At 38.5% G+C, this 27,271-nt stretch overlaps 1 protein-coding gene across 16 annotated transcripts in view; it reads left to right on the top strand.

The window, feature by feature from the left end:
• TCF4 (transcription factor 4) overlaps positions 1-27,271 on the top strand; it is a 344,623-nt gene that overhangs the window by 199,289 nt on the left and 118,063 nt on the right. For 12 of the 16 annotated variants that reach the window (XM_031441860.2, XM_031441862.2, XM_010997198.3 and 9 more), the window contains 2 exons: positions 19,568-19,697; positions 20,192-20,241. In XM_031441860.2, coding sequence (XP_031297720.1) covers positions 19,568-19,697; positions 20,192-20,241 — 180 coding nt within the window. Of the gene's footprint in view, positions 1-19,309; positions 19,365-19,567; positions 19,698-20,191; positions 20,242-27,271 lie in introns of those variants that run through there. The other 4 variants (XM_064480362.1, XM_031441858.2, XM_031441855.2 and 1 more) reach the window with 2 other exon arrangements.

Genomic DNA, 27,271 nt, shown 5'->3' with positions numbered 1-27,271 from the left:
ATTATCTATACGTCTCCTAGACAAGGTAAGAAGAAATCTTAGCACACTTTTAATCCCCCAGTTTCTGCTTCTTCCCCTGTCCTTTACTTTGCAAGGTGAGATCAGTGCGCTTCTTCTAGTCTTTTCTGTTTTTATTGCATCAGCAATTACATAGACTCTACTCTTGGGCTCCCTTGCCACATCTTACTGTTTCCTGTGGACTGTACCATTTCTTTTTTGTTTATATTTGTCATTTGGGGATTATACATCCTTCTGTAATTCTTTCAGAAGTGTGGGGGCATAAATTCTCAGAATTCTTGTATTTTCTATATTGTCTTTATTTTGATCAGCTCTTGGAATAGATGTGGTGAGACACAGAGTTCAAGTTCTGAAGCCATGTGCTCCCTTCCTCCAGCTCGTTTTTGCCCTGGCTTGCCTAGCAGTTCTAAGCACAGCACCGCAGTTAATCACTGATTATTGACCGCCCTCCAGCTCCATTTATGTGTTGGCCCAGAGATCCAAGCACCCTGGACTTAGCTCTGTTTCCTTGCAGTCTTCTGGCTTGGTTTATGATCCCCTCGCCCCTACTATAGAGCCAATCCACTTACTTTTATCTTTCAAGAACAATTTAAAGTTTCTAGTCCATTGAAGGTACTCTTTTTTTTATTTTCAGCACTATTGGTATGTGTGTGTCTTCCAAATCTACACATACACACAACACACTTACACATGTGTGCACATGGGCGTTGAAATGTAGGGTTGGAGGGAGAGTATAAGCATGTGGTCGATCCGTCATCCCAATCCAACTTCCCTACATAGAACTTTAAATTAAAAAATATTATTGTGATATAAAATACATAACCTGAATTTTACCATCTTAACCATTTCTAATTATAGTTCAGTAGCATTAAGCATGTTTTACATTGTCAGGAACCAATCTCCAGAACTTGTTCTTCTTACAAAATCGAACCTCTATACTCATTAAACAACAGCTCCCCATTCTTCCCTCCTCCCCAGCCCCTGGCAGCCACCAGTCTACTTTCTGTCTATATGAATTTGACTACTGTGGGTACCTCTTTATTATAAGTGGAATCATGCTATATTTGTCTTATTTCATTTAGTGTAAAGTCCTCAAGATTCACCCATGTTGTAGCCTGTGTCAGAATTCCCTTTTTAGGGCTGACTAATATTCCACTGAATGTAGATGCCATATCCATTGATGAACACCTGGGTTGCTGCTATAAAAAAGACAGACCTGTATAGAATTGCACACATTCTAAATGTTTTTAAATACAGTAAAGAAGGGGAAATTGGTATTATCCTCACTTTATAAGTTAGAAAACTGAAGGGTTATCATTTATTCTTTTATTTTTTAACCCATTAATCAGGTTGTTAGATTTGTACTGATTCTCTGCTATTTATAAGTGGTACTAGGTGCCAAAGACACAAAGATCCCAACTTCTAGGACCTTACAGTGGAGAGTGGAGGCAGGTTGGTGACAACATCAACTTGAAATCCTAAATTCAGCCTCGGGTGATTTTCAGCACCACGCATGCATGAGACCCATGCTATGTGCCGGGGAACATGGGGAGACAGGCATTTCAATATCAGACTGATGACTGAGGAGAGACTTCCCAGCTGAAGTGTTGTCCTTTATTAAAATTCATGCTATGCACGTAGGCATGCGTTGACTGTGGTGTTTCCACCATCTAGGCCAGTGCCTGGCACTTTTCTTAAAAAGCCAAGGGTGAAGGAACAAAGGAAGTGTTCCTGACTCTCACTGGCACTCCTCTTCCTTTCATAAACTGTCTGAGGGGCTACATGTGACAAGTGCTCCTCACTCCTCCAAGCATCTCCACGAAGTTGTGCAGTGATCATCTCCATCCCACGAATGGAGAGATGAGGCCGAGGGGAAGTTAAGTGACTTGTCTAAGAAAACTTGGACCCTGTTCTCTCTGCTGCACCCAAAAAGGCAAGACCCTTCGTGGCTCTTTGGCTGCTTCATCCAGATTATTTTGGCCACAGTTTTCAAACTCTTCCCTGCTCTCTGAACATCCTATTGCTATCCACATCGGGCATCCAAAAGTCATGAAGGAAGGATAACTTCTACCTCCTAGAGGAGGTATTAAAAAGCATGACGTGGCCAGAGTGGAGAAACACGAAGCCTCAGAGGACCTCAGCGATACCAGAATAGCCAGTCACACACGGATGTGCGAGACTTGACCCTGACGTTCTATTCAGGTTATTCAACTGAATCCATATTAGTCATTCAGGTTTGAATCAGGACAGGTAATGCCACCAAAAATGCAAAGATTATAAGAAAAAAGGGTACATTTCCCCCAAACAACTATATAGTATATTGTAAACCATATTCTCAACTTACTTGTACAAGAAAACACTTTTTGCAGTTTAGCCAATACCTACTTATATTTCTTCTCTTCTGTCCCGTGTTCATTATTTCCCTACCTAGTACCTGGCCCTTAGTTAATATTCCCTTTGCCTGAGCCATGACTTTTTAGCCGCTCTTCTTTTCCTGCAAATTGGTAGAATTTATTCCTATCTATCAAGACTTTCTCATCCTTTGCTTCACATTCTGAGAGGCTAGTGAGATCTCTGGGCTCTGAAGTTTGCAGGACAGTTGTCATCTGCAGTACACGCACATCCAGAGCACCCCAACATCCTTGTTTGGGAAGATGATGTCCCAAACGTGGGCATGGTGAGAGGCTGGCTCTGAATTAGGAAGTACAGACTTCCTAAGGTACAGACTGAAGCTCTTTGTTGTTTTGCTTGGTTGATTGAACACTTCTCTCTTAGAACGTAGAGCTGGGATTGGGGGTCAGACATGCTTGTCCCCATCCCTGGAGTAACGGAGCACCCCACTGGGAAGACCCGTTCTCCAGGACACGGGGTGACCGGCACAGGACGCCAACTCAGTGTGGGAAGTGGCATCTTCTCTGTGATTCACTGCAGGGTGCAGAAAAAACTCTGATGTTCTGAAAGCTAAAAACGCACAACCCTTTGCTCCTGCAGATTGACAGGCTGATGTTTGAGCAGTAGCCAAATAACCCAGTTTAGCAAACGGCTGAATTTTGACTTTTATAAACATCTAATGAATACATTTTTATTTATGTCAGCTTTTAAAAATCCAGCTGCTGGCATTTGCTTCCCCATACCTTTTTTTTTTTTTTTATCTTAATGGCAAAATTAGAGTATTTAAGTATTTTAGAATTTCATGGTGAGCACCTGCGCAGGTGTGAGGGCAGTATGGGTGCACAGGGGGAGTGCGAGGTGGGCTGTCCTGTGTGCTTGCTGGGGACGTGTGTTTCCTCGTGAGGGCTGTGGCGTGCTGCCTGCCTGTTTATGGACCTCAGTCAGTTCTGCCCCTACCGACTTGCAAAGGAATGATTCGTCTTGGCACAGATCTGCTCCTCTGGTCAGGTGGGACTTCTGGCTCTTTCTCTGACCAACTGCTGGACCTTTAGTCTCGTGTCTCCCAAGACTTTGTCTCCATGTCAGATTTAACAACTTTGTGACTCCAGGAAAGGTACTGAGTATAAATCTTAGAGGCATCTGCAGATTCTAACCCCACTGCTGGTGTTCAGAAGGCACGCTGAGTCTCAGTCTCCTTCGTTAAGTTTGAAAATATGTAGAATTCATTTTATTGATATGTTAAGCTTCTGAAGCTTTTTTATTATGGAAATTTTCAACTACATGAAGAAATAGAGAAAATTGCAAAATGCCCTACCGTCATTCAGTTTCCACAGATATCATTTCCCAATCATTTTTATATAGCATCTTTTCCACTTTATGCTTCTGAAATATTTTGAAGCAAATCCCAGATAGTGTATTATTTTACCTATAAATATTTTAGGAGCATCTCTAACAAATAAGCCCCCTCCTTTGCTTTTCATAGCCACGTGCTGGTATTACAGCTAGCAAAACTATCAATAATACTTTAATAGCATACTGAGATTTTCCCCAGTTGTCTTGCAAATATCTTTTTACACTTGGCATGTTTGAATCAGAATCCAAACAAGGTCCACACATTGCATTTGATTGCCATGTCTCTTAAGTCTTTTAAAAAATCTAAATTTTCCCCATCACTCCTCCTTTTAATGTTATAACTGGGTCATTTTTCCTCTATAATGTCCCCAAAATGGATTTGGCTGATGGCTTCCTTGTGGTGTCATTTATCATGTTATTCTGTTCTTTGCATTTCCTGTAAACTGATTATTGGATCTAAAGCTTTCATCAGATTTAGATTCCCTTTTTTTCCCCCCGTAAATTCTCTTGTCTTCATCATTTTGCTTCACAGCAAGAGGTAGATAATATCTGGACATTCCCTCTTCATGATACTTCAATTGATTGGTGAACTCATGTGCTGACAGCCCACTCCCCAACTCCTAGTTTCCCAGCATCTATCGCCTATTGGTTTTAGAATCTACTGATGAACATTTCATTGGAGATAATAAAACACTCAAGACAAATCAAGTTAATGATGTTTCTTCTCCTTATTACATCTTATCTGGAGTGTGATCATCTATAATTCATTTTTTGCGTATCTTTTCAGCTTTTCATTGTATTTTATAGTTTTTCTTCTGTCTGAATTTCCAGGGTGCCTTGCACACCTAACTCATTTCACTAGACGTGTCAAATGTTTCTACCTTACTCTGCTAACTTGTTTATTTGTTTATGTTTTCTTGGACATCCATAAATGAAACTTACATTGTATTGTGATTTATCCTCAGTGCTTACACAGTTCCTGGAACGTGAAAATGGTATTTAACGAAGAAATAACCCTATGAATTGTGTGTATCCTCTTTAGACATTTTTTTTACACTCCTAGATGCACTGGTGAAACACAAAACAATGGGAGTCTGAAACATGATTGAACTGTGAAAATTTCTTCACATGTCATAATTTCCCCAACTCCATTAGCCAGTATTGGCATTTCAGGCTAAGGAATAGAAGTTGCCAGAGCTGTTGTCTATGTTGGCAAAAGTTGGGAGGATGGCAGATAGGTTTTTGAGTGTTTGAATGGGGACAGTCTACAAATAAACAAATAAATGTAAGTATATAAGAAGATGCATATACATAAATGTACACAGTCATGTACGCACATGCCACAGTGTAACTCAGGATGCCGTGACAATTTTAGAGCTGTATGCTGAAAAACTTTAGAGAAACTTAGCTTTGAATGTGGAACACCCATTTCAGAGCAAAAAAGATCATGTTGGTCCAGAGGGAAGTGAATCTTTGTCTCTACAACATGAGTGGAACCTGGATGTTGCTCTGTTTTTGATTTGGAGTGCGTTAGACTTTCTTCAGATAGCTGTAAACATTAAGCGTCCAGTTAAGTAGTTTACAAATCAAAACAACCAAAAACATTAATAGATATGGTTAGTAGTTCTGTGTGAAAATGCTCTCCAGGGGAAATAAAATTTCCATATGGCGAACAATGAGTAAAGGTCTACACTGTCTCCAAGTAGGAGAGCCACTGGGTTTGGACAAACTGGACATGTTCAAATACTCATGCTTAACTTGAGCAGGCGAGTTGTGAATATTCTAAGGGAATTGAAAGCTGCTTTCACTTTAAATCCATTTAGGTGTTGACGGTGTCCCCCAAAGTAATTAAACGATAATTGCTGTAGTAGTTTCTTTTTTCAAACCATGCCTTAAGCACTTTAAAAGAACTTTTGTTGGCAGTAGTTCCTGAATCAAAACCCTTAGAGCCATAAATGTTTCAGAGTTCAGGAATCCTTTGCATTTTGGGAAGTTAATATGGTGTGTGTGACATGTGCTGTTTAAGACACCATGGAATCTGAGGCAGTGTCTAGTAATTAAATAGATGACTATTTCTATAGCAAATGCAAGAGTCATCACAGGTAGTAAAATTTAAAAAAAAGATTATAGACATCCTCACTTCACTTCAGGTCAGGTGGGTCACAAAACTGCAGAATGTTTTCAGAGCTTTTGGAATATCAGAATTTAAGACAAGGGATTATGGACCTGTAAATGAACAATTAATAAATAAATAGATCAATACCTACCTTTTCTGGAGGGGAAAAAAAGCCAAGTAACAAATCAAGCAAATATCATCTTTGAAGGATTTTAAGCCCACTGTATAAATGACTTGCTTCTTTCAGTTCACGTAAGATTTAGAAATTTAAAGTAAAGAAGGCCTATCCATGTGGCTATGAAAACAATTGGTTTAAGCAATTTTAGAAATAGCACCTCCCATCTATAACCTTCAACCTGTTTGCCTCTCAACACCTGTGTAGTTGAAAGGCCTGCTGTTTTGTTGGGGGGCGCTAGAGAGCTGACTTGTGGTTTATGAGAAAAGCAGAGATTATCACTGTGGTCGGCTACTGTGCTCTGTGGAGTGCAAGGTCCTCCGAAGTTGTCCTCGCTCTGCTGACAAGCAGGCACTTACCAGCACCTCGACAGAAAGCTGTTTAGGTAAACAAAGTGAGGAAGCTACAATAGGAGAATGGGAGATTCTATTTGCTAATCCCAGAGTCTTCTCTATATTTTTGTAATGAGCTTTAGTAAATTATTTTTAAAATGTCATAACTGGGGAGGAGGGTATAGCTCAAGTGGTAGAGCACATGCTTAGCATGCACAAGGTCCTGGGTTCAATCCCCAGTACCTCCTCTAAAAAAAAAATTAAATGAATAAATTAAATTATCTGTTCACCCCCCCACCCATGTCATAACCACAATATGGAAAACTAAAAATAAAATTGATTTAGCTTTCAGCCTTTTAAAAATTGGTCAAATGGTCTTATCCCATTTATATTTACATGGAAAGGTTTGTTTTCAATACTTTCTATAGATAGCTCTAAATATCTATCTGATAAACGTCTGTGGCAGCTCTCACCTGGGCTGTGCACCAAAATAATCAGATTATTCTTTATCTTGCTATAAACAAAGTTCAAGAAATACTTCGGAAATGAAGATAATCTTCATTCTGTGTCTTTTCCTACTATCTAGAATTATCTTGCAGAACCCCATGAAGTTACTCAAGCATGTTATTTGTAACAATTGCAAGCAATGGAATTTGCCAGAAGAAGAAATAGTCTAATAAACATCATGATTTGACTGAGGTATTGTAGAGAATGGTTAAACCTGCAGAAACTTTTTAGGGTAATGGATCATACACCACACGTGCTACTTTTTTAAAACGTGCTTTTTCATTAAATGTAAATTTGCCACATCATTTTCATACTTACTTATTAATTTAACAAAGCCACTGCTAATTTTTTCCAAATTTTCGTAAACACAGAGTTGCCATAGACATCTACGTCCACATAGTTTTGTGCGCTTGTCCAATTATATCCTTAGGGTAAAATTTGAAAATTGAAATTTCAAAGTCACATGCTTTTAAAATTTTGCTGTACATTTTAAATTGCCTTCCAGAGATTTTATACCAATTTACATTCTCATTAACTATATATGAAAGTGAACTTCCTCACTGGCAGCTCAAAATTTGCCTTATTGTAATTTGCCAAACATCTTCTCATATTTATTGCCAAATTTTAAATTTATTCCTTCCATAAAGGAATGGTTCATGTTCTCTGCCAGTCTATTTAGTTTTTTTCTTAATGCAGTCTGAGCTTTTTATTTGCTAAGGGTATTTATCTCTCCTTTGAACTATTTGTTGCAAAGATTTTTCCAGACATTTTTTTTTACATCTTATTTTTCTACATCTAATGTCATAACTAGCAAACTACTTTAATTTTTTTTAAATGCTAATATTTTGTTCTGTTGCTTTTACTTTTTTATTCTTTGCCTTTAAATACATTTTGGCATAAAGTATGAAGCAAAGACCTACCTAATTTCTTTTTGTCAAATTCTGGACAAATATCTGGTACCATGTGTTGATTAATTCTTTCCTGGTTGATTTTTAGATGACACATTTATCATAAATCTCTCTATACGTACTTCCATTGCTTTGTCCTTTCTGGCACCAGTACCAAATTGTTTAATTTGTTTAAATGTATATGTATAAGTATACATAGTAGATTTTCCCAACTTGCTTCTTTGTAAAAGTTTTCTTAGTTACAATAATGACGCATGTAGTTTTCCTGATAAAATTTAAAATCAATGTAGAATCCTGTGTCTGCCCTCTCCCCACCCATCCTTCTCTATTTGGCATTTTGTTTGGACTTGCTTTAAAGTCCAGTTTAATTTTGAGTCATCAATTGACTTTTATGCATTTTCTTTTCTGTGAAATATTTGTGTGAAAAGATTAAAAGTATTTGGTTCCTGGAAAAATTGTTATATGAGATTATTGTGGTGTAGACATGTTTGAGCTGCTGAGTCCTTTCATGATTTTTGTTGAACTGGCTTGTGAACTAGTTCATATAGTCAGTGTCACATGCTGAATATTTAAATATATTTACAATAAGGAATTAGGAGAAAACATAATAAAACATATACCAGCTCTACATCCTTGGAGGGAAAATGGAATATAGCTGGATACAAATGCTCTCCAATCACTATCGGGAGGCTTACAAATTGAAATCCTGTTCTAATTCTGTAAAGTTAGTTGGTTGCTTGGTGTTAAAATATCATTTTCCTCGTAAAGATCTCAGGCTGTTTTTAAAGCAATGTGTGTAAATATTGAGTCAACTGAAGCTTGGAGACTGGTTCGTTTACCTAGGAAAGACTTCGCGGCACAAGTGAGTTCTGAATGGAGTTTTGAAAGAGAGACAGGTCAGTGTTTAAGTGGGGAGCCGGCAGTGTGGCTCAGAGGTCAGGGCCTGGCAGACGTGCTCTTAACAGACCTGAAGCTCTGAAGCTGGCAGTGGCCAGAGATGCGGAGAGAGGAGAAGGCAGTTGGGAAAGGCCCGGATTCCGTGTGCCTCCCACGGTGCTGAGGATGAGTTGAGAAGAGGATATATATGAGAAATGTTCTGTTCTCCAGTGCTTTGAACAGCGGCTGGCTCCCAGCGTGTGGAAGAGGAAAGAGAGGCCTGAAAGGCAAATCAGGGCTCCATTAGACATGGGGTAGAGGTCGGGCAATGAGTATGTGCCAGCTCTGAAGGATTTTCTGCCGAGAAAACAGGAGAGCTCTGGGCTTTAGAAGGCTAAATTCTGACCGCAGTGTATGGACATTCTGGGTGGGGCTGGGGTGAGGGGGAGAGTCAGGTGGAAAGCAGGTATCCATAAGATTTCCCGACATTTTTACCCTTGCCAGATGAGTTTTGAGGATGTGTCCTATAAAAGCACTATACCTTCACCTTATAGAAGGAGTCAGCAAACTCTTCCCTGGAGCCAGTCTGACGCACAGCCCATTCTTACAAATAAAGTTTTATTGGAACACAGCCTTACCTGTTCACTGGCGTATTATGCATGGCTGATTTGGTGCCACAAGGGCACAGATGAGTAATTGTGACAGAGACCACATACATGGCTGGCAATGACTAAGATATTTACTCTCTAGCCCTTTAAGAAAATATTTGGTGGTCTCTGTCTTAGAACATTGTTTTTAATACTTAGTGGTGCCATTCTGGAGGACTTAACATAGAAGAGTTCAGGCAAATTGTGCATGGATAGTGTAAGGACGCTTACGCCATGTCACTTCCTGTGAAGAAATATACCCAAACTGTGTGTTGTATTGAAGCCCAGTTCTTGAGTCATTGCCTTGATTGTTTTATTTCTATCTCTCGTTCTGTCTCCATTTCTGTTGCCATTTCCATTTCTGCCAGCTCCAGGGGGAGGATATATTTCAGTGGTAGAGCGCATGCTTAGCGTGCACGAGGTCCTGGGTTCAATCCCCAGTACCTCCATTAAAATAAATCAAACCATTTCCACCAGCTGCATTGAGTACCTACTGTCTTCTGATTCTACCTGACCCATGCTACTCTCCGTAGTGAAGAAATTAGAATCCCAGTGCTGAATATCCTGTCTAGACCTCCTTGCTGTATGCTAAAGGAGGAGGAATTTCTCAGCCAGCTGTTTTAAATTCTTCTGACCTGTTTGCTGTGTATGTTCCCCAGAGTAACAGTCCTCTTCAAAACTCTCCACAATCCATCCCTCTTCTTCTCGCTGTGACTTCCTTCCTGTCTCCTGCAGTGTCTTTTCTGCTGGAGGAGTGCATTGTCACTAACTCTGTGGTTCCCAGGTTGTGCCTGCATTACCCGAGCTGTTCTAGATTCTCTATGGAACCTGGCCTCCTGGGGTGAATGATCAACCATCTGACAGCTCGACATGTTTAGGGAAGTCCAACCATTTTTCAGCCAAACCGATCATAGATAAAAACAAATGTAAACCTTCATGCGTGTGTTTAGGTGAACATACAACTAATTTCTTCATAGGCTTTACACATTCTGACTCTCTAAATATATTTTAAAGGACTGAGAGAGTAATTAGGAAGCAGCAGAAGTTTTGTGGAAAATATGTGTTGAGCCTTTTGAGTAGTAAGGGTCAAATTTTAGGTTTCGTATGAAGCATTCATGAGTTGGTGGTGTTCTTAAAGACCACTCCAGGGGCACAGGAGAAAAGTTGAGGACAGGACTGAATATACAGGTGTAGGAGTGATATGTCTACTAGGGTAGAGATGGAGAAGTTATCTTCATGACTGGAACCTTTGGAATCATGTAAACATAGTCAGTTAATTAATCGACTACTTAATTGATCCAGTTGGCATTTATTGAAGACATATTATGTACCAGGGCCTACCGTGCTAGAGGCCAGACATACAAAGATGATTGAGGCTCACTTTCCGCCCTTGAAGAGCCCCCAGAGGAGAAGGGAGAAATCAGATGGGTAAACACTTACTTACTATTCAGTATGACGATGTTACAGCAGGTGAAGCTTTTCAGAGAAAGCGCAAGGAAAAGTCTAGAAGGAGAAGGACAAAAATTCGAGAGGACTAAAATGAGAAGACTGGGGGGAAAAGAAATAACACCAAAAAAGAAAAAGAATTTGAGCCTCATTAGAGAAGATAGTTGACCAGACTATGGAAATCAAGGTTAGAGACAAGAGGTTGAAACGAAAAGACAAAAGACTAGAGGCTGTGGAGAAGCAAGGGCCGTGGCAGATCTCAGAGACAAGAACTAAGAGTTCAGTTGTTCAAGAGAAGAGTATTGTTTCACAGCCTCACCCGCCTCAGCCATGTACAGATTTGTATGATATGTATGTGTATTGCTTACGTATAATAATATATCATATTGCATTCTAACTTATAGTCGTGTTATGTATAACATCTATTATATACATATATAGTAAAATAGTTTACACATACAGTATATGTACCAATACACCTTGTCTATCAGTTCAAGCTCCGGAAGTGTTAGGAATTTGCAAAGCACTTTATATTATCTAAGTGAATTCTTACAGCAAGTAGTATTATTATACCAACATTTTCCAGACGGGGGGCCTGAAGCCTGCCAAGATGAGACACACTGTCCGAAGTTGTCCAGAGGGTACTCACACCCAGGCCTGCCCTACAGGACTGAGTTTAGAGGCTCCTCTGGAGTCAATTTAAAAGATCAGCTTTTGATGTTAAGAGGAACTGAAGAGAAGAAGATTGACTCCTCTTAATGGTGAGGGTGAGGGCAAGAGAAACCGAGCACCCAGAATAGAGGGAGGCAGTGCGGTGGGTAGAGGTCAAGCATCAAGCTTTGAAGTCTAGTCTCATTGGATTCCCAGCCTGGCTCCACCGCCTGCCAGCCACGTGGCGTCGGTCAGGCCACGGTTCCACCCTGAATGTCCCCGTGTGTCCGGCGGGGGTCCTATCTTCTGCCTTATTAGTATGTGTGTAAAGGACCTGCACTTGTGCCTGGCTCTCAGAAGACACTCGGTTACAATAGCTGCTGCCACTGTACCTGATCCCCTTACCACCACTTTTATTTCACATTCGTCCTCCTCCTCCTACTGCTATTACTACTACCACTATTAATTTTTCCTTTTTCTTTCTAAAAAAACAACTTTTTATTGAAGTATAGTTGATTTACGATGTTGTGTTAGTTTCAGGTGTACAGCAGTGTGATTCAGTTATACATACATAGATGCTTTTTCAGATTCTTTTCCTTTATAAGTTATTACAAGATATTGACTATAATGCCCTGTGCTATGCAATAAGTCCTTGTTCTTTATCTCCTTTATATATAGTAGTGTGTATCTGTTAATCCCAAACTCCTAATTTATCCCTCCCCCTACAACTATTATTATTATTACCAGTATCAGTAGTTGCAATGACTAATGGAATATATTTATGCTAAAAATAAAACAAAAACAAGAATAGTTGTTTAAGTCCTTGATTCAATCAGCAGCAATAGTTCTTCTGTGTTCATTTCAATATTTAGTAAGCTGTTGCCATGGTAGGTCTCAGTGCTAGGCACACTGAGGAGTTAAAATATGGATGAGTCATTACCCATTTTAACTAGCATGTAAACTAAGTTGGCCCTCATGCCACACATTCTTAAAAGAGAACTTGAGGAGGTAAACTGTTAATGCACATTGGGAGCAGACCCTCTTGAAGCAGGGCCATGCATGGCTCTGGAAGGGTAGTTGGGACTTAAATTCACAATGATTTGAAGATTTCATTATGCATGTTCTACATCTCCAGATAACCTCCATTTCCTCCTGTCACGCGGTAGGCCGTCACCTTATGTTCAAGTTTAGATACTTACCAGGATACTTTATTTTAGTAAATCTTATGCCGTTGGCTATTCAACTTTACATAAGCACCTATTCAAGGTTCTGGGTAGGCAGGATGAATGAAATTCTGTTCCTTGTCCTCCGGGAGGATGGTCTCTATGTGAAAATGGACTTAATGGATTTTTGCTCAGAGAGGAAGGCATTTACAACAACCTTGAAATGGAACCTCTCCCACCCAATGTGAAGAAGACTGACATGTGACAGTTTGCTATTCCTTTATTTTACTAAAATAGCAATCTGGCCAAATATACTTTTCAGCTCATTTCTTATAGCCACATGTTTATATTTATAGGAGAAGTGGTGCTAATTCTCTGGTATGTTAACAGGTCTTATTCAGAGTGTTCTATTTTTACTTTGGAACAAAATTGCTGAAGAGAAACATTTTAAGGCAAATAATGATTACAGCACACTTATCAGATTATGTGTTAAATAAACTTCCTGAACTGAGAAGGAGCACAAACTGAAAAGCAGGAAGTTATCTTAAATTCTGTATTGTTTATGTAAGGGTTCTTCAAATCCACTTTTATCGTAGGTTACTCTTTGCTTTTGTGTTTCCTTTTTGCTAGATTTCTACCTTACTAACAAATGTAATCCTCTTTTTAATATGTAATAGATGACCTGGGATTCCAGAATGTATTTTTGGAAACCAAGGAAGGACCTCCTCATTTTATTATATACAATAAATAATGTGGTTTTTTTTTTTTTTAACTTGAGAGGTAGTCAAACAGGTGAACACATAAATCTGGTCAACCCTTGGGCAGTTGTAATTTCCATACCAAAATGCATGAGTTTTTACCTGACTATTACTCTGTCATACATTAAGTAATAGTTACCATGGCAACCTTTGCATCACACTTAAATACAAGGTGTTGTGCATCTTTATAGGAAAAGACAATATATTTGAATTTTCAGATGTTTGGTAAAATATAATCACTACTAAAAGGAATAATTTTGTTCAAGGTCAATTGAATTCTTTGAGAGTTATGCACATTTCCAACTGGAACTATGAAGTGCATTCATTTGTTTTTTTGTGTGTGATGTAATGGGGGAAGATTTAAAAAAAAATAGTACTTGATAAATACCGTAAATAGCAGAAACAAAACTGAACCAAGTTTGATGTCATTTTTCAGTGGCTAATGCAGTAGTAAGAATTTGAACTTACTTAACATCACATGATTGATCAGATTCTGTCAAATATAATGCATTTCTTAGTTTTGCATACCTAGTGGGTTAACCGTGACTAGTCTGGATTTCACATATAGTTGAATTAACGGTAGCAGTTTGCTCACACTTACAAGAGCAAAATGAAATGAGCCAATGACGTCATCCTTGTGGCAGTTCCAGGGAAATGGCCACTTAAGCTGAAATTATTGAGATTGATGGTTGGCCAGTTTTTTATTAAATATGGGGGGAAACTAGCCATTATTGTTGCCAGCATAGCCCTAGGCCATGAGGCTATCATCACTGTTCATCTAGACTGCCATATTTAACTCTTTTTCAGTTTTCTAATAGGGCCTTTTCAAAATTACTATCTCAGTATACACTTTTCATCTGAAGGTGGTGTAGGGCATCTAACTGGCAGTCATTCGCAACTTTTGGGGACTCTTTTAAATAACAATCAGTGGATCGTACTGTGGGACCATGAATTGGAGGAAGGAGAGTGACTAAGTGCTGGACTCCAGCTCTGCTGGATGTTGTACGTATGTTGTTTCATCTGCTCCTGGTAACCCTGCAGTGCGGCTTTTATTATTCCCTTCTTACAGAGGAGGAAAGTGTGCCTTAGAGCAGCTGTATAACTAACTGCCAGTCACATTGCGTGCATGCCTCTGAGCTAGAGTTGGACCTGTCTGTCCAGCCTCAAAGCCTTCCATCTTTCCTTAAAAGGATTTGGATTCAACTTATGCCTTGTTAAGATGTGCGTTATACTTTTAAAGTAGAAATGGAAAACACTGACAAAAGTCCTTAAAAGAAAGTCTTTGCTAAAGGATGATTTCAATAATTTGCATTTCTCTGCGGTACAATAGCAATCTGTTCAGTCCCTGATTATGAAAGTTAGCCTTGCCATCTTATCTTTCTAAGTTTCCCGAGCCCTCTTTTGTTGAAACCAAGCATAGGACCGAAATCAGTATAAACTGTAAAGTGCATCCCTGGACCTTTAGGTATCAGGAATAGACTGTCCATAGACTGACCTTCAGTTTTGAGCTTTGAAGTTCAAAAGTGGACAGGTGGAAATATTGTGTTCTTCATTGCCCTTTGGTGCGAGATATATTCTGAGTTGCAGAGTAAGTGCCAACAGCAGCAAAATTATCACCCCCTCCTGCTACTGTAGTAAGTCAGCAATGGCCCTTCTGTGGTCAGAATGGCAAATTCAGCAGCAGCTATTCGACAGGGATTTGCAAAAACTTCCCCATGGCTGTTAGGAATCTTATTCAGCAGTGTCTTTGAAAACCTGATTCCTTGCAGAATTAACTGTGTAGAAATGACCTCAGTTGTGATTTTTTAAAGTGTTTTAAACAAATCTAATTTATAATTTTTCTCAATGTGTATTTCACACTTGACGCTGCAATCGATTAGATAACCTATACATATATAAGTTTCAGAGTGGTTTTGGAATTTTATTTCCATATTAACGTAAAGCCTTCTGAAATTCCTGGCAATAAAGAGTCAGTTCACCATACAAAGCCACTATACATCACTTAGGTTTGTGATGAAAGAATGGAATTGCAGCTGTGTGAATGCTAGAATACCCAAACATGAATTAGACTCACAAGCATTTGGCAATAGTTCAGAAAAGGAGCTTAATCTGGTTTCATCTGAGACTGCTTTTCTCTGTTCTGCAACATCCCCCCAAGATGTTGTGTCTGATATCGGATCACAACGTAATGCGAGTGACGCAAAATCAGAGAAAGCCCTAAGAAACCAGGGGCACATTTGATTTTCCCCAGAGACTTTTTTCCCTTCTACTTCCTCCCCCCTCCCAACTCTTAACTCTGAAATTCAAGGTCATTCACCTATTAGATGAATTAATTATAAGGCAAAAAGCAGCATTCATCATACCCTGATCTCACTCATATCTATAATTAAGGGTAAATACAATCTTCCTTTTCAGAAATGTCCCACCCACCCGTTACATTTAAAGTGCTGACTGAAATGAAATAATAGTTCAGAGCAAGATGATTTTAGTTTAACAAGAAAAAAGTTGATCATGTAAGCTGGAAGCAGTTCGTTCTATTTTTGATTACCATTCAGTTATAAATCTAATTTGAGATATAAGCTGCTTTTCTGTTACTCAAGTTTAATTCATGGTTTGCTTTCTTGGTTGCATAAGCAAAGTTCGATGGTTGATCAAGGATGTTAAAAAGCTCCCCACAAAAGCAGTGGGGAGCAGGGTTGAGAATGTGTTCAAAAGATATCCTAAGCCCCAGATCTGGTGTGAAACAAAACGTTTTACTGAAAGGGCCCCTTACAGAGTGTTGCATTTGGCATTGGAGCAGCTATGTTGGGACTGGCTCTTTGCTGAGGAATTGATTGCAGAGGGGGGGGACCCCCAAATGTTTAAGTCTAGCTGACAAAGTCAATAGATTTTATTCTTTGGTTAGGGTATTTTAAGTCTTAAAATTGTTGGTCTTTGGAAGAAAATAAGGAGTGAATAAGGGGAAGAGATTGACGCGTCACTCTGCAGACAGTTAAACAAAATGCTAAAGCCTGGCGTTAAGATTTACAGGTTAGCTCTGCGAGATGCCACATCTTGCTTCCAGTGTTTCCTGGCAGACGAGGGCCGCTCTCTACTGGGACCCAGTGTAACCGCAAAGCATGAGGTTGCACAACATGCAAAACCTGAAATCTTCATAATCCTATTTAAGGCGAAGATGAATCTGCCCATTTTGAAAGGAGACCTTATCTTCCAAACTTAACTTGTATTAAGTATAAATTTATCTTCAGATTTGTATGTATATGTATATATACACACATACATGTATATGCACATGTAGGTGCATTCATGTATAAATGAATGCCTTATCCGTTTTGTGCAATATTTAACTTACCCTATTAAGTTGAACGCCGTTAACTTTTTAAAATTCATAAACTCAGGGTTTTCAGCCGGTGGAAGAATTTGTTTATCTTTCTCAATGCTAAAGAGAGTTAAGTGTGTGACGTAAAGGCCAAACAATAGTAAATGGTCATTGTTCATTTTACAAGCATACTCCACAATAAGAACCCATATATTTTTATCTTCATTTTCCCTAGGGGGAGTGATTAGGGCCTCCTTTAAGTGTGAGGAAACGCTTATTTTTGTATGCTTTAGAAGAATGATTCTATTATCCGAGTGAAAAAGAAAAAGGAACAAACAGATCTAGAAAGCAAGAAACAGGAATGGGCTTTGTCCAAAAAGGAAAAAAAAAATTAGCACGAGCCATTAAATGTTAGCAAATGCTGTCCGCTCTGAGTCCCATGTCACTATACATGGTTCCTGCGGTGGCATGAGACTTGGATGTGTGATTTATTTACAACTGGCCCATGAAATGACTTTCTTTAAAATTAACAACAATCAGGTCACCCACAGCCAGTTAGTTAGCTATCTAGTTATCATTTTATATTTTTTCACAGCTCTGTTGTGAATGCTGCTTAAACACAGTATAGCAAGCCCGTTTGTTGTTAGGTTGACCTATTGAATGCATCTACTTTCCTTGGAGTGAAAACCTTTGCCACCAGGACCAACAAGAATTCAGCACTGGTTAAGCTCATTAAAAAGACAAGAAGGCATTTTAAACCCTATCTGCTGAGCCCTTTTTGGAATATTTCATATTATTTTAGAAAAAGAAAAATGCAGAATTAGAGGTAATGTCTAAAATAGAAAGTTATCAATAATATCATTTCCAGACTCCTCTTTCCATTGAAATGGAGGCTCATTTGTGGATTTATCAAACTGTAAAGAAGGTTATGATTTCAATCATTCACAACTTTATGGATAGAAATTGCCAAAAAAAAAAAAACAACGTGGACTTCAGTAAATAAAGACTTTCATTAATAAGATTTAGCAAGAGCAAGATTTCAGGGTGAGATTGTAAAATTTTTAAATGCCACTCCCAAAATGATAAAGAAATCATTTGAGGTCATACTGTTGGAGTCCTGATTTACAGGAAACTATTGCAAAGGGCTCTGTATTTTAGTTTGTCACTGCCTTGCATTTTGAATCTTTTCTAAATTCCAAAGAGGCAGTAATTGAACATGCGGATGTCAGATTTTTATCTGGTAAATGATCCGGTTGTATCAGGTATTTGTGTGGTAAATATTAAGATATTCAAAGTGAGTTCATGCTCACGATAGCCTTCCATCCTAAAATCTCATCCTGGAAGTTTTATTTTCAAGTCATGTTTATTATGTGTCCCTTGAAAAGGTCTTAAACTGGAAGGAGTGAACACAAGCTTGTCAGTAGCCGGTTAGCCCTTTATAGATGGCTCATCCAGCACTCACAAAAATCCCTCGGCATAGAGAGGTTCGCTTTATGAGATTTAGCTATATGGCTGTGCAAAGGAGAGGTTTGAATTTTTGATTTTCCAGCTTATGGGTCATATTTGACCAACTGCTTTCACTAGAAGACACGCCACTTTGTTGAGCTATTTAAGGAATCAAAAAGACTGTCTTAATTTAAAACAAGGACCCTTTGTTTTAGTTGGTGACTGCCTTGTGAAATTTTTCAGTTCTCAGCGGGTTAACCAGGGAACAGGGGCAGAGTCATAATTGGCCTATTTAGAGTATTTTGCATGTGAATAGTGTGTTAGTGAAGCATCCCTAAGTCTGTTGTGAGTGACATGGTGATTAGAATTTAGATTAGGGAAAACACATTCTGTACTTTATCAAGGACACTAATTAGTTCAGTCAGTAAAAGTTGATTACAAGTAACGATAAAGTTAGATTTTTTAGTACTTAATTTTAAAATTTCTTTTATTAAATGGTAAATTTGTACTTAATATAAATGGTAGTATCTCCACTTGTTTTCTTGCATATCAGAATAATTAAAAGAACAATGTGCTCAAGGCAGAGTATAATCAGGCGGTTTATAGATCATGGGTAAGTTTCTATGTAGTTTTTAGAAAATGTAGTACTGTTAGATCATCTTGCGTATGGCGTCATTTTCGAAAGTTGAGTAATTTGTCACGCCAGGATAAGTTAATGATATTTGTGGAAGTTTTCTAGTGCTCAGGTGAATGTTTAATCTGTGGAGATGTGTTTTAGCTTTGGAATAGTCCTCAAGAGGGCATTCTGAAGTCCTCTGATGTGTTCCCGTTAGCTTAGAATACCTACTAGTTCTGTAATTTTGGAAGGTAATGCGAGGATTTGAATTTCCTCCTGGTTCAGTTGGCATTTTTCTCTTCTGGGGGTGCTGTGTGGATTCATGGAAGGTCACGCTGTGCCGATGCAGAGACGCAGGGTTTTCGGCAGAAACGAGCATCTACAGCTCCCCCAACCCCCAACCAGTGTGAGCCGCGGGGAGGGGGGGGGCACGTTGTGTGCGTCCGAAAAATCAGGTCCTTCCTGGTTCTGGTTAAGGGGAAAGGAATGAATGGCCCCCAGACAGGAGCCTAACGCTAGATAAAGAAAATGTTAGTCTTCCATAAATGCCCTTTTCTTATCAAATGGAAACGTTTAGTCGTCTTAGAAGATGCAACTGTTGTTTAACAAGAGAATCACCACCGTCTCCCTTGCCTTTCCAAAGTAAAGAACTGAAAATTCACAAACTTTGGGATAGCTCCTTCGACGGCTCTTCGTGTTCTTTTTGTCGTGTTGTGTTTTCATTGTTTCAGCTTAGCAGATGCCGATGCCTTTACTGCGTTGGTTTAAGTGCTAACAATCAGTTGGGGGGGTGTGGATGTGCAAAATTAACCTTGTTTGTTTGTTTTTCCTTTTTAACCTTTTAGCAGAGTCTCCTTGGAGGTGACATGGATATGGGCAACCCAGGAACCCTTTCGCCCACCAAACCTGGTTCTCAGTATTATCAGTACTCTAGCAATAACCCCCGAAGGAGGCCTCTTCACAGTAGTGCCATGGGTAAGGTCTTCCTCTGTTTGAATGCCTGATTATTAGTCTTCTTTCTTTCTTTCTTTCTTTTTTAATAGCACCCTCTCAACCTCTCCTCACCCCCCTACCCTGCAAAAAGACGTAACATTTTGCTCAGTTGTCACACTCATGATCCCGGCCTCCCCCCTCCCCCCCCCCCCAGTAATACATTGGGTGGATATGTTAACAACTTATAGCAGGGGAACTATTTTGGTGTATGCCTATTTCTTGTTTTCTCTTGGCTGCCCATATAAGGAGCCGCTTTTAAAAAATCAAAAAGTTAAATCTCTTCATTTTTATGAAAAAGGCAGAATTTAATTTCTGCCAGGGTGAAAAGATGATAACAGTGCCGACATTTTGCTAAAGGAACGATGTCAGAAAATCTGGTGGAGTCTAAATGGCTTCGCGATGTAATCTGTTTTCGTTTGGAGCATGGGCGTGCAGGGGACCTTACTGCCTCCTCATTTTTTTTTTTTTTTTTCCAGAGGTACAGACAAAGAAAGTTCGGAAAGTTCCTCCAGGTTTGCCGTCTTCAGTAAGTACTGCTTGTTTCCGCTCTGTCTATTATTTATTTCGTTCTGCTTTGTACTGATGCGGACGAGATAGGAGTAAATGAGGTTCCCGTGCGAGAGCAGCACGTTTATCTGGATTGCGGACGAGGTGGGACTGACCTGCGCGTGCAGCCACCTGACGCACGTTGGAGTGATTAATGACACGTCCTGGCAGACGGGGTGGTTGTGTTGATACTCAGCAGGTTAAGCTCTGAAGAGAGCCATGAAAAGGTGCCTGAAGTTGGAGGAGTTTTACCTGTACAGAGCTTTCAGGAGAATTGAGTATTAGTTTCATGTGTTGGTTAAATTCTTTGTCGGTATTATGATGATTTATGGATTTGCATGCGAAAGGAGATTTGCGGAGAGGATTTAGGAAAAATTTACATGGGTTTCAGCCCAGAGTGCAGGGAGAATGTCTCTATTTTCTAGAGAGGTTACTGGGGAAAGGCTGCGAAGGTAGCTGGATCAGCAGCCATTTGTGTCTGGAATATCAGGTGACAACTGGAAGCCAGCTGTAGCCAGAAGCATTCTGGGTCTTTGTGATACCTGCAGTTCTAAGCAGGGGTGGCTGCTGTCTCTCCAGTTGCCAACATAGCAAAAGTTGGTTGTGGTCACGGCTAAATACGTGATATCTTATTCTTAATTCTTACATATATATTCAAATTTGAGTTCCTAGATAATTTTATTTAATTTTGTTTAGAACTAGTCTGTCTTCTCATAATCTCCCTCTTATGTAGAATAAAAATATAAGTTTCTCTCTTCTCGTTTCTTCCCTCTTTTATCTTTTTCTGGGGGGGAGGTTCTTCCTTCCCCCCTATGATTATATTTATATATAGTTTTAATTTGATTTAATCCTGTGTTCTGTAGGGAACTCGTATTCTTTGAAAAGAATGCTAATGAGCTTTATCATAAGTTCTTGTACTCTAAAATAAAATTATACTTAGATTTCTGAAAATAATAATACCAATCAGCACTGGCATATTTGTTTTATTTCATTTTTAATAAATTAGAAGAATAATAGGTTTTGCAAATGTGCGAAGATTAGATTACCCCAAGCACCTGTGTATTTGCCTCGATTTCAGTTCAGCTCATCCAAAAAATTATTAAGCGAATATATCAGGATAAGCCTTATCAAGGAAAAAAAAACAAATTTTGTATGCTGATTATCATAGACTTGGTAATGTTGAGGAAGCATCACAAAATTATCCATAAATAAAGAAAAATATTGTGTAAATAAAACTGCCAATGGTGTATGAAATAGTCACTTTGGACTACCAGTAAGTCACTTAGAAACTTACTGGGTGGTTTATGCTTTGAATTTCTCTGTTGTCTTGAAATTGACTAATAACCCTTCAGGTTTTTATAAGCATATTTCAAGCTTGAAGTTTGTGGTGGATTTAATGTAGATGAAACTTTAGCTTTTAATAGCCTTTATGACAACTTCAAATGATGTAGTCCTCACAGCTGTTTACATTTTAAACATGCCTGAACCTAATACGGTCAGTATTAAATACAATAAGGGGACCTTTGAATGCTCTGAAATGATGGAGTAACTCTTTGCTATAAAAGCCATGGAAAACTTAAAGCTATAGGAGTCTGTTTATGTCTCATATTCAAATAAACTTCGTTGATTTTTTTCCAGTGCTAAAATTATGGAGAAAATTTCACAATTTCTTAGGAGTGCTTTGGTGTGACATCAGATATTATCTACCCACGTAATCATTGTCAACAACAATGTCTCAATTCACTGTAAAATTTTAAGCATTTCTAGAGAGCTCACTGGCCACTATAGAAAATTTCACTGGTGTAGTTTTTTTTCTTCGCTGTTAAGACAATTATGTGCTGCTGATTTGATGTCTTATGTTCAGAAATATGAAAGTATCTTTCCTTTCTCCCTGAGTAAATCTAGAACTGGAAATTTAGTTTGTATGATTTAATTTTTGTTTTTTGGTGGTCAGTTTAGGATTTCCTCTTCTTAGAGAATTTATGTTGGCTAAATGTTTTAGTGGTCCTTAAGAAACACGTTGGTAAATAGAGCCTCTTTGTTGAAAGACAAGGAGGGAAATTCAGTTGAAATCAAAAGATCCTCTTTAAAAAATTTTTTTTGTTTTAGCAAGAAAAGTAAGTTTGGTTGATTTTAGAATCCAATCATCTATTTACTGTCATTACTTACATAAGAAATCTCAGCTCTGTTTTAATAGCAATTTAACTTAGTTTATATTAGCTTTGTTGTATGTATTGAGTTGCTTATTACTGATAACAAAATCCACATGCCTTACCACTGCACAAAATATAGATTTCAATTTGAGCTAAAGAGATGCTCTGCATTAGATGCTGGAACACTTTTGCCCCAGTAGATCTATATTTTCACATTTTCAGAACTCGGCCATGCTTAGTCTCCTCTCAAGCTCCAATAAAATTAGGAATTTTTATCCAATAGGAGATACTTCTAAAGCTTACTTCAATATGCATGAATATTTTTGTAACAAAAAATTGGGGATGAGAAAAGGTTTCTTTTGGCAGGATTATGACTAGATAAAGACATTTACATGTTTTCTTCAATACATATTTACCGTGATAAATAGTAATAAATCTGTCACAATCTGTCCTGTCAAGTCACCTCCCCCCCTCCTTTTCAAAGTGGGCCCTTTCTCTTCCTTAACATAAGCGAAGACCATTTCAACTGTCACGTCTCTGATCAGATATTATTTACGGCACATGCAGGGTTGCAGAGGCTGGATGTCTCTTGCTGCCATTGGGCTGGATGTTCACGGGAGATCAGGAGAATGAGGGGCTTGCCTGGCCCTGTTTTTGAAAATAACTGCAGCATCTGTGGGAGAGAGAAAACATAAGCCTGGCCCAGCATCATGCCATGGCTCTGGCAGGATCCTTGTGTCTGCACTGCGCACTGCATTAGAGACCCTGAGTCACTGCAGAACATGACAGTGATAGGTGGGTGGGAGAGCCAGCCCTCAGGGCCGCAGTGCACAGGCGCAGTGGAGGGAAGGAGGTCTGACCCTCTGGAGAGCAGAGGCCTGTAGGTAGGGCTGGGGTGATAGTTTCTTAAAGGAGAGGCTGTGCGAAATGACAACTATCTAATTGCCCACAAGACCCCGCATAGGAATGCAGATTATTTTCAGGTTCTCTCTTCCCATTTTAGCATGTTGCTCTGATTTTCAGTAACATCTCAATTTCTTATGGCTCTCACCTTCTGATGAGTCTTCAACAGCATAGCTTCGTCCTTTGTGGATGCCGGAATTTATTTTGCCCAATTTCTTGCATCCGCACGTGAACGTGTTGTTGGTTCAATTGCTATACCTCGGTTTTTCTTTTTGAAACCGTATAGCATCTTATATCATTCAACTTTAATGCTCCGTCCAGCAAATTCCATATCTTTGTACAGCATAATCTTCATTAAATCATGAATTCTTGCAGAGAAACGTATACCACATTAAATCATATTTTTGGGGAAAATGACCCACGATGCTTAAAAACTAACATGGAAGCATTAAAATCTAGAGAGCAAGATAATTTTTAGACTGGGCCGTTTAAAAATACTTTTTCCAAGCACACAGGAAAAGCACAGACACAAAGACATTGTCTTTCAGAAACTTTATTGTACCTCCCAATATGTAAACACATAAAGCCTTCATCATTTTATAATTTGGAATGTTTCAAAATGATACACATTTAACTAGAGACTGTTAGCAACTGCAGTCATTCTACTCCAAACATTGATGGAATTTGTCTCTGCTTCTAATCCAGTTTTGAAGCTTCAGTGACAATCTTAACTGTCATGCCCAGTTGAAATTCCTGAAACTTCAAAATTCTCTGGAATTACGAAGTTGTGTCCTTACAAATAGTCTATGACCTCTCTTAGTACAAGTTATCTTTTTTTTTCAAACCTCATTTTTCAAGAAAAATCCATTTTTCAAGAAAAATCTATTTTTCCACGTTCAGTTGCAGTTTTTTTTGGTTTGGTTTTTGTATTTAAATTCAGGAGACTCTAACAAGCTTTGCAGTAAGTGGTCAGAGATAATTTTGAACGCATGAATTTTAATTTAAGGACAACAATCTACACTATCAAGTACCATAAAGATTCTAAAATAATCTTGGACCCTCTAAGAAAATCTGAGGTGTGAGTTAATCATTAGGGGGATTTGAAAAATAAAAACTCAGTGTGTATGAGGTAGCAGGTTTACCAATTTTCATAAGGAAAGAACTCTTAAATATAATAAAATCTAAAGTCTGAATGAGATGTTCTTTTACAGAAGAGACTCTTAGAAATAGCAGGAAAAGTTGGATATGGCTGACAGCATTAATCATTCTGTGTTTTCCATTATATAAAAATCTTCATATTTGAAGGTTGCAAATATGATGTTGAGTTTATAACCTGCTATTTTTAGGGGAAAAAAACGTTTTTTTTTCAAATGCCTGGGGAAATTACAATCTAAAAGAGAAATTGGTCATTTTTTTTTTCTTAGTAGAAGCCCAGAAATTATATATGATTGAAAAACTCAATACCTAAAATACTTAATTTCTCCCCATCACTTCTGAAATTGATCTTAAGGAAAAATCATAGTGATGCTTTTTCATGTGAATTAAATGTTAACTTAGGTGATAATACAACTTTCGCTAAAATAAAATTTACGTTGATTCTAAAATGAACAAAGCATCAGCCACCTGTGCTCCATCCTGTGTAGAAAAGTCTGGAATAAGCCAGTTGTGTGATAAGATATAAAAGGAGGGGCCTCTTCAAAGTTCATTCCTAGGTAAGTAGATACTTTGTGAAAAAGTTTAACTGTAGGTGTTTACATTAAAATACTAGGATCGCTCACAATAGAAAACTTTAAACTTAGAGTGCCCTATTTTCCAATGAATGATACTGAAATATGAAGTGTGGGTGTTAAAATTATGCTTGTTTGTTATGAATCTGTCTAGGCAGAGAGAAGGTGAAGGATAATGCAATTAAATCACCCCAAATAGGACAAAAGTAACATTCACAGAATTTACACAGAATATGTAACATGACCATTGGGGAATGCCTTGAAAGTTGAGAAAATATTCATTACCAAGATAGTATTTTTTTGTTGTTTTTCAGTTAATACTGAAGTCCCTAAATCAAAGGCTTCAAAAGTTAGCGTGTACATGGTTTCCTTGAAAACCAATCTTACCCTCTCCATGGCAGTTATAGGCTATGTGGAAGTTAGGCTGTTTTTTGTTTTTTGTTTTTTGTTTTTTTGAATTACTGGTTATGAAACAAGTATAGGAGAATCTCTGTATTTAAGTTTCATTGGGAGTTCTTATTCCATTAAAAATAACTCAAAGAGCATGTAAGATTCACTCAGTTATACACCACCTCATACCATTAGACGTTCCAACCTCTCAGGAGTTTGCTAAAACAGTTTCTATATTTTTGTTTGGAATTTCAGAATAATGAGGGTCCTCTTCTACCATCCTCTCTGCCTTGAGTCCTGCTCCCCTTAAAAAGGTATCTGCTGGCGTGTGCATATTTTTAAATGTGAGAAGAAATGTGAGGGAGAAAGCGAAACACTTAAGTTAACTATGGTGGAAAGGTTTGTGTATTTCTGAGCTCTGCTGAGGTTATCTTTACAAATGAAAGAATATTCACCCAAAACACTCAAGACAGAAGCAACCACCTAGCTCTCTCCACCAGAGAGACTCCGTCCCAGCCAGCTTGATCTGATTATCCTCCTAAGCACCTCTTCTAAGGTGGTAGGCGTGATAAGGCTCCCCTCCCACCCCATTTTTTAACCAGGTTTTCAGTATTTCACCCGCCAAGATTTATCAGGACTTCTGTTGAAATTTCAACAACTGGACCAGTAGCACTTGGTGTAAAACTGGACTTGTGTGTCGAGAAAGGAGAAATACATTTCAGGGAGCTGTTGTTTTGAACCTTATTTTATCACGTTCACTGCAGAGTATGTTTTGGTGTGAAGTCTTGGACTCCATCTGAATGGTTTAGTTATTAAGAAGCTGAGGAGCTGCTGTGAGGCTGCTTCACCTAGAGAGGGTTACGACAGGCTTCCGTGTGTTTTGAAATTACAGAAACTTGTTCTGCAGCGTCTGGCTTAACTGTGAATTTATGTTGTATCTGTGGAATGATAGAGATGCTTGGCTTAAGTTTTGGTTGAATATCATTTTTTTAAACTTTTAACGTTTCATTGGTTGAAACCTTTGTTTTATTTTCTAACATTGTGAACTTTTCTCATTTTCTCCCGATTACTGAAAACTCTGCTTTTTCAAGGTGCGTTTTCCCGGTTTCAAGCAATTCTGAAATTTTTGTTTGAAAGTTACAAGTCAAAGTCAGGTCGAACCTGAAGGACTTACTAAATAAGATGCTCTCAGAATATTAGCAGTAATCCTGAAAGGAATGAAGAGTTTTCAAAAATAGCAAAGTTGTATTTTCTTACGGCAGGTTAAATTCTATCTGGCTGTTGACAGACACTTGCTTTGTTGTTTTCTTTTTTAATAAATTGCGCTGACTTCTTAAACTGAACGTAAAGTTGCATTTCAAAGCAACAGCGTGAGAGCCTTAGCCTTGATCCACTGTCCTAGTGTATGTGTGTGTGTGTGTGTGTGTGTGTGTACACAGGAACATGCTCCTTTTAAGAGAAATAAGAGCTTTTCTAAAATTCGGTGCAAAATGTGTAGTTTTAAATACTCAGTTATTTTATCTCAGAACAGCAGCATGTGAATGGTTCCGATTTCTTTTTTTTTTTTCTTAGTTGCAGCTGTCTCATGCGTGCAGAGTTCCTGGAGGAGTTTCATGGTTTGCTAGAGCTTACACTCCCTCTTCAGAGAAATTACGGTAGTGCAGGAGATTCTGCATCTTGTCCAATTTCAGGGTTGAAAATAAAGATGATTTTAAGTTCCAGCGAGAAGTATTGATTTGAATTCCTAGAGAATTTGCAAATTCTGTTTTGAAAAGAAGCTGATAAGAATTAGAGTTAAATGTTTAGAGACACCCACTGTTGTCTCTTGTCTAATTTT

Source organism: Camelus dromedarius, chromosome 28, assembly GCF_036321535.1.
Source record: "Camelus dromedarius isolate mCamDro1 chromosome 28, mCamDro1.pat, whole genome shotgun sequence".
Classification (NCBI taxonomy): domain Eukaryota; kingdom Metazoa; phylum Chordata; class Mammalia; order Artiodactyla; family Camelidae; genus Camelus; species Camelus dromedarius.
The sequence above is the reverse complement of the archived record's forward strand: the minus strand, read 5'-3'. Positions and strand labels throughout refer to the sequence as shown.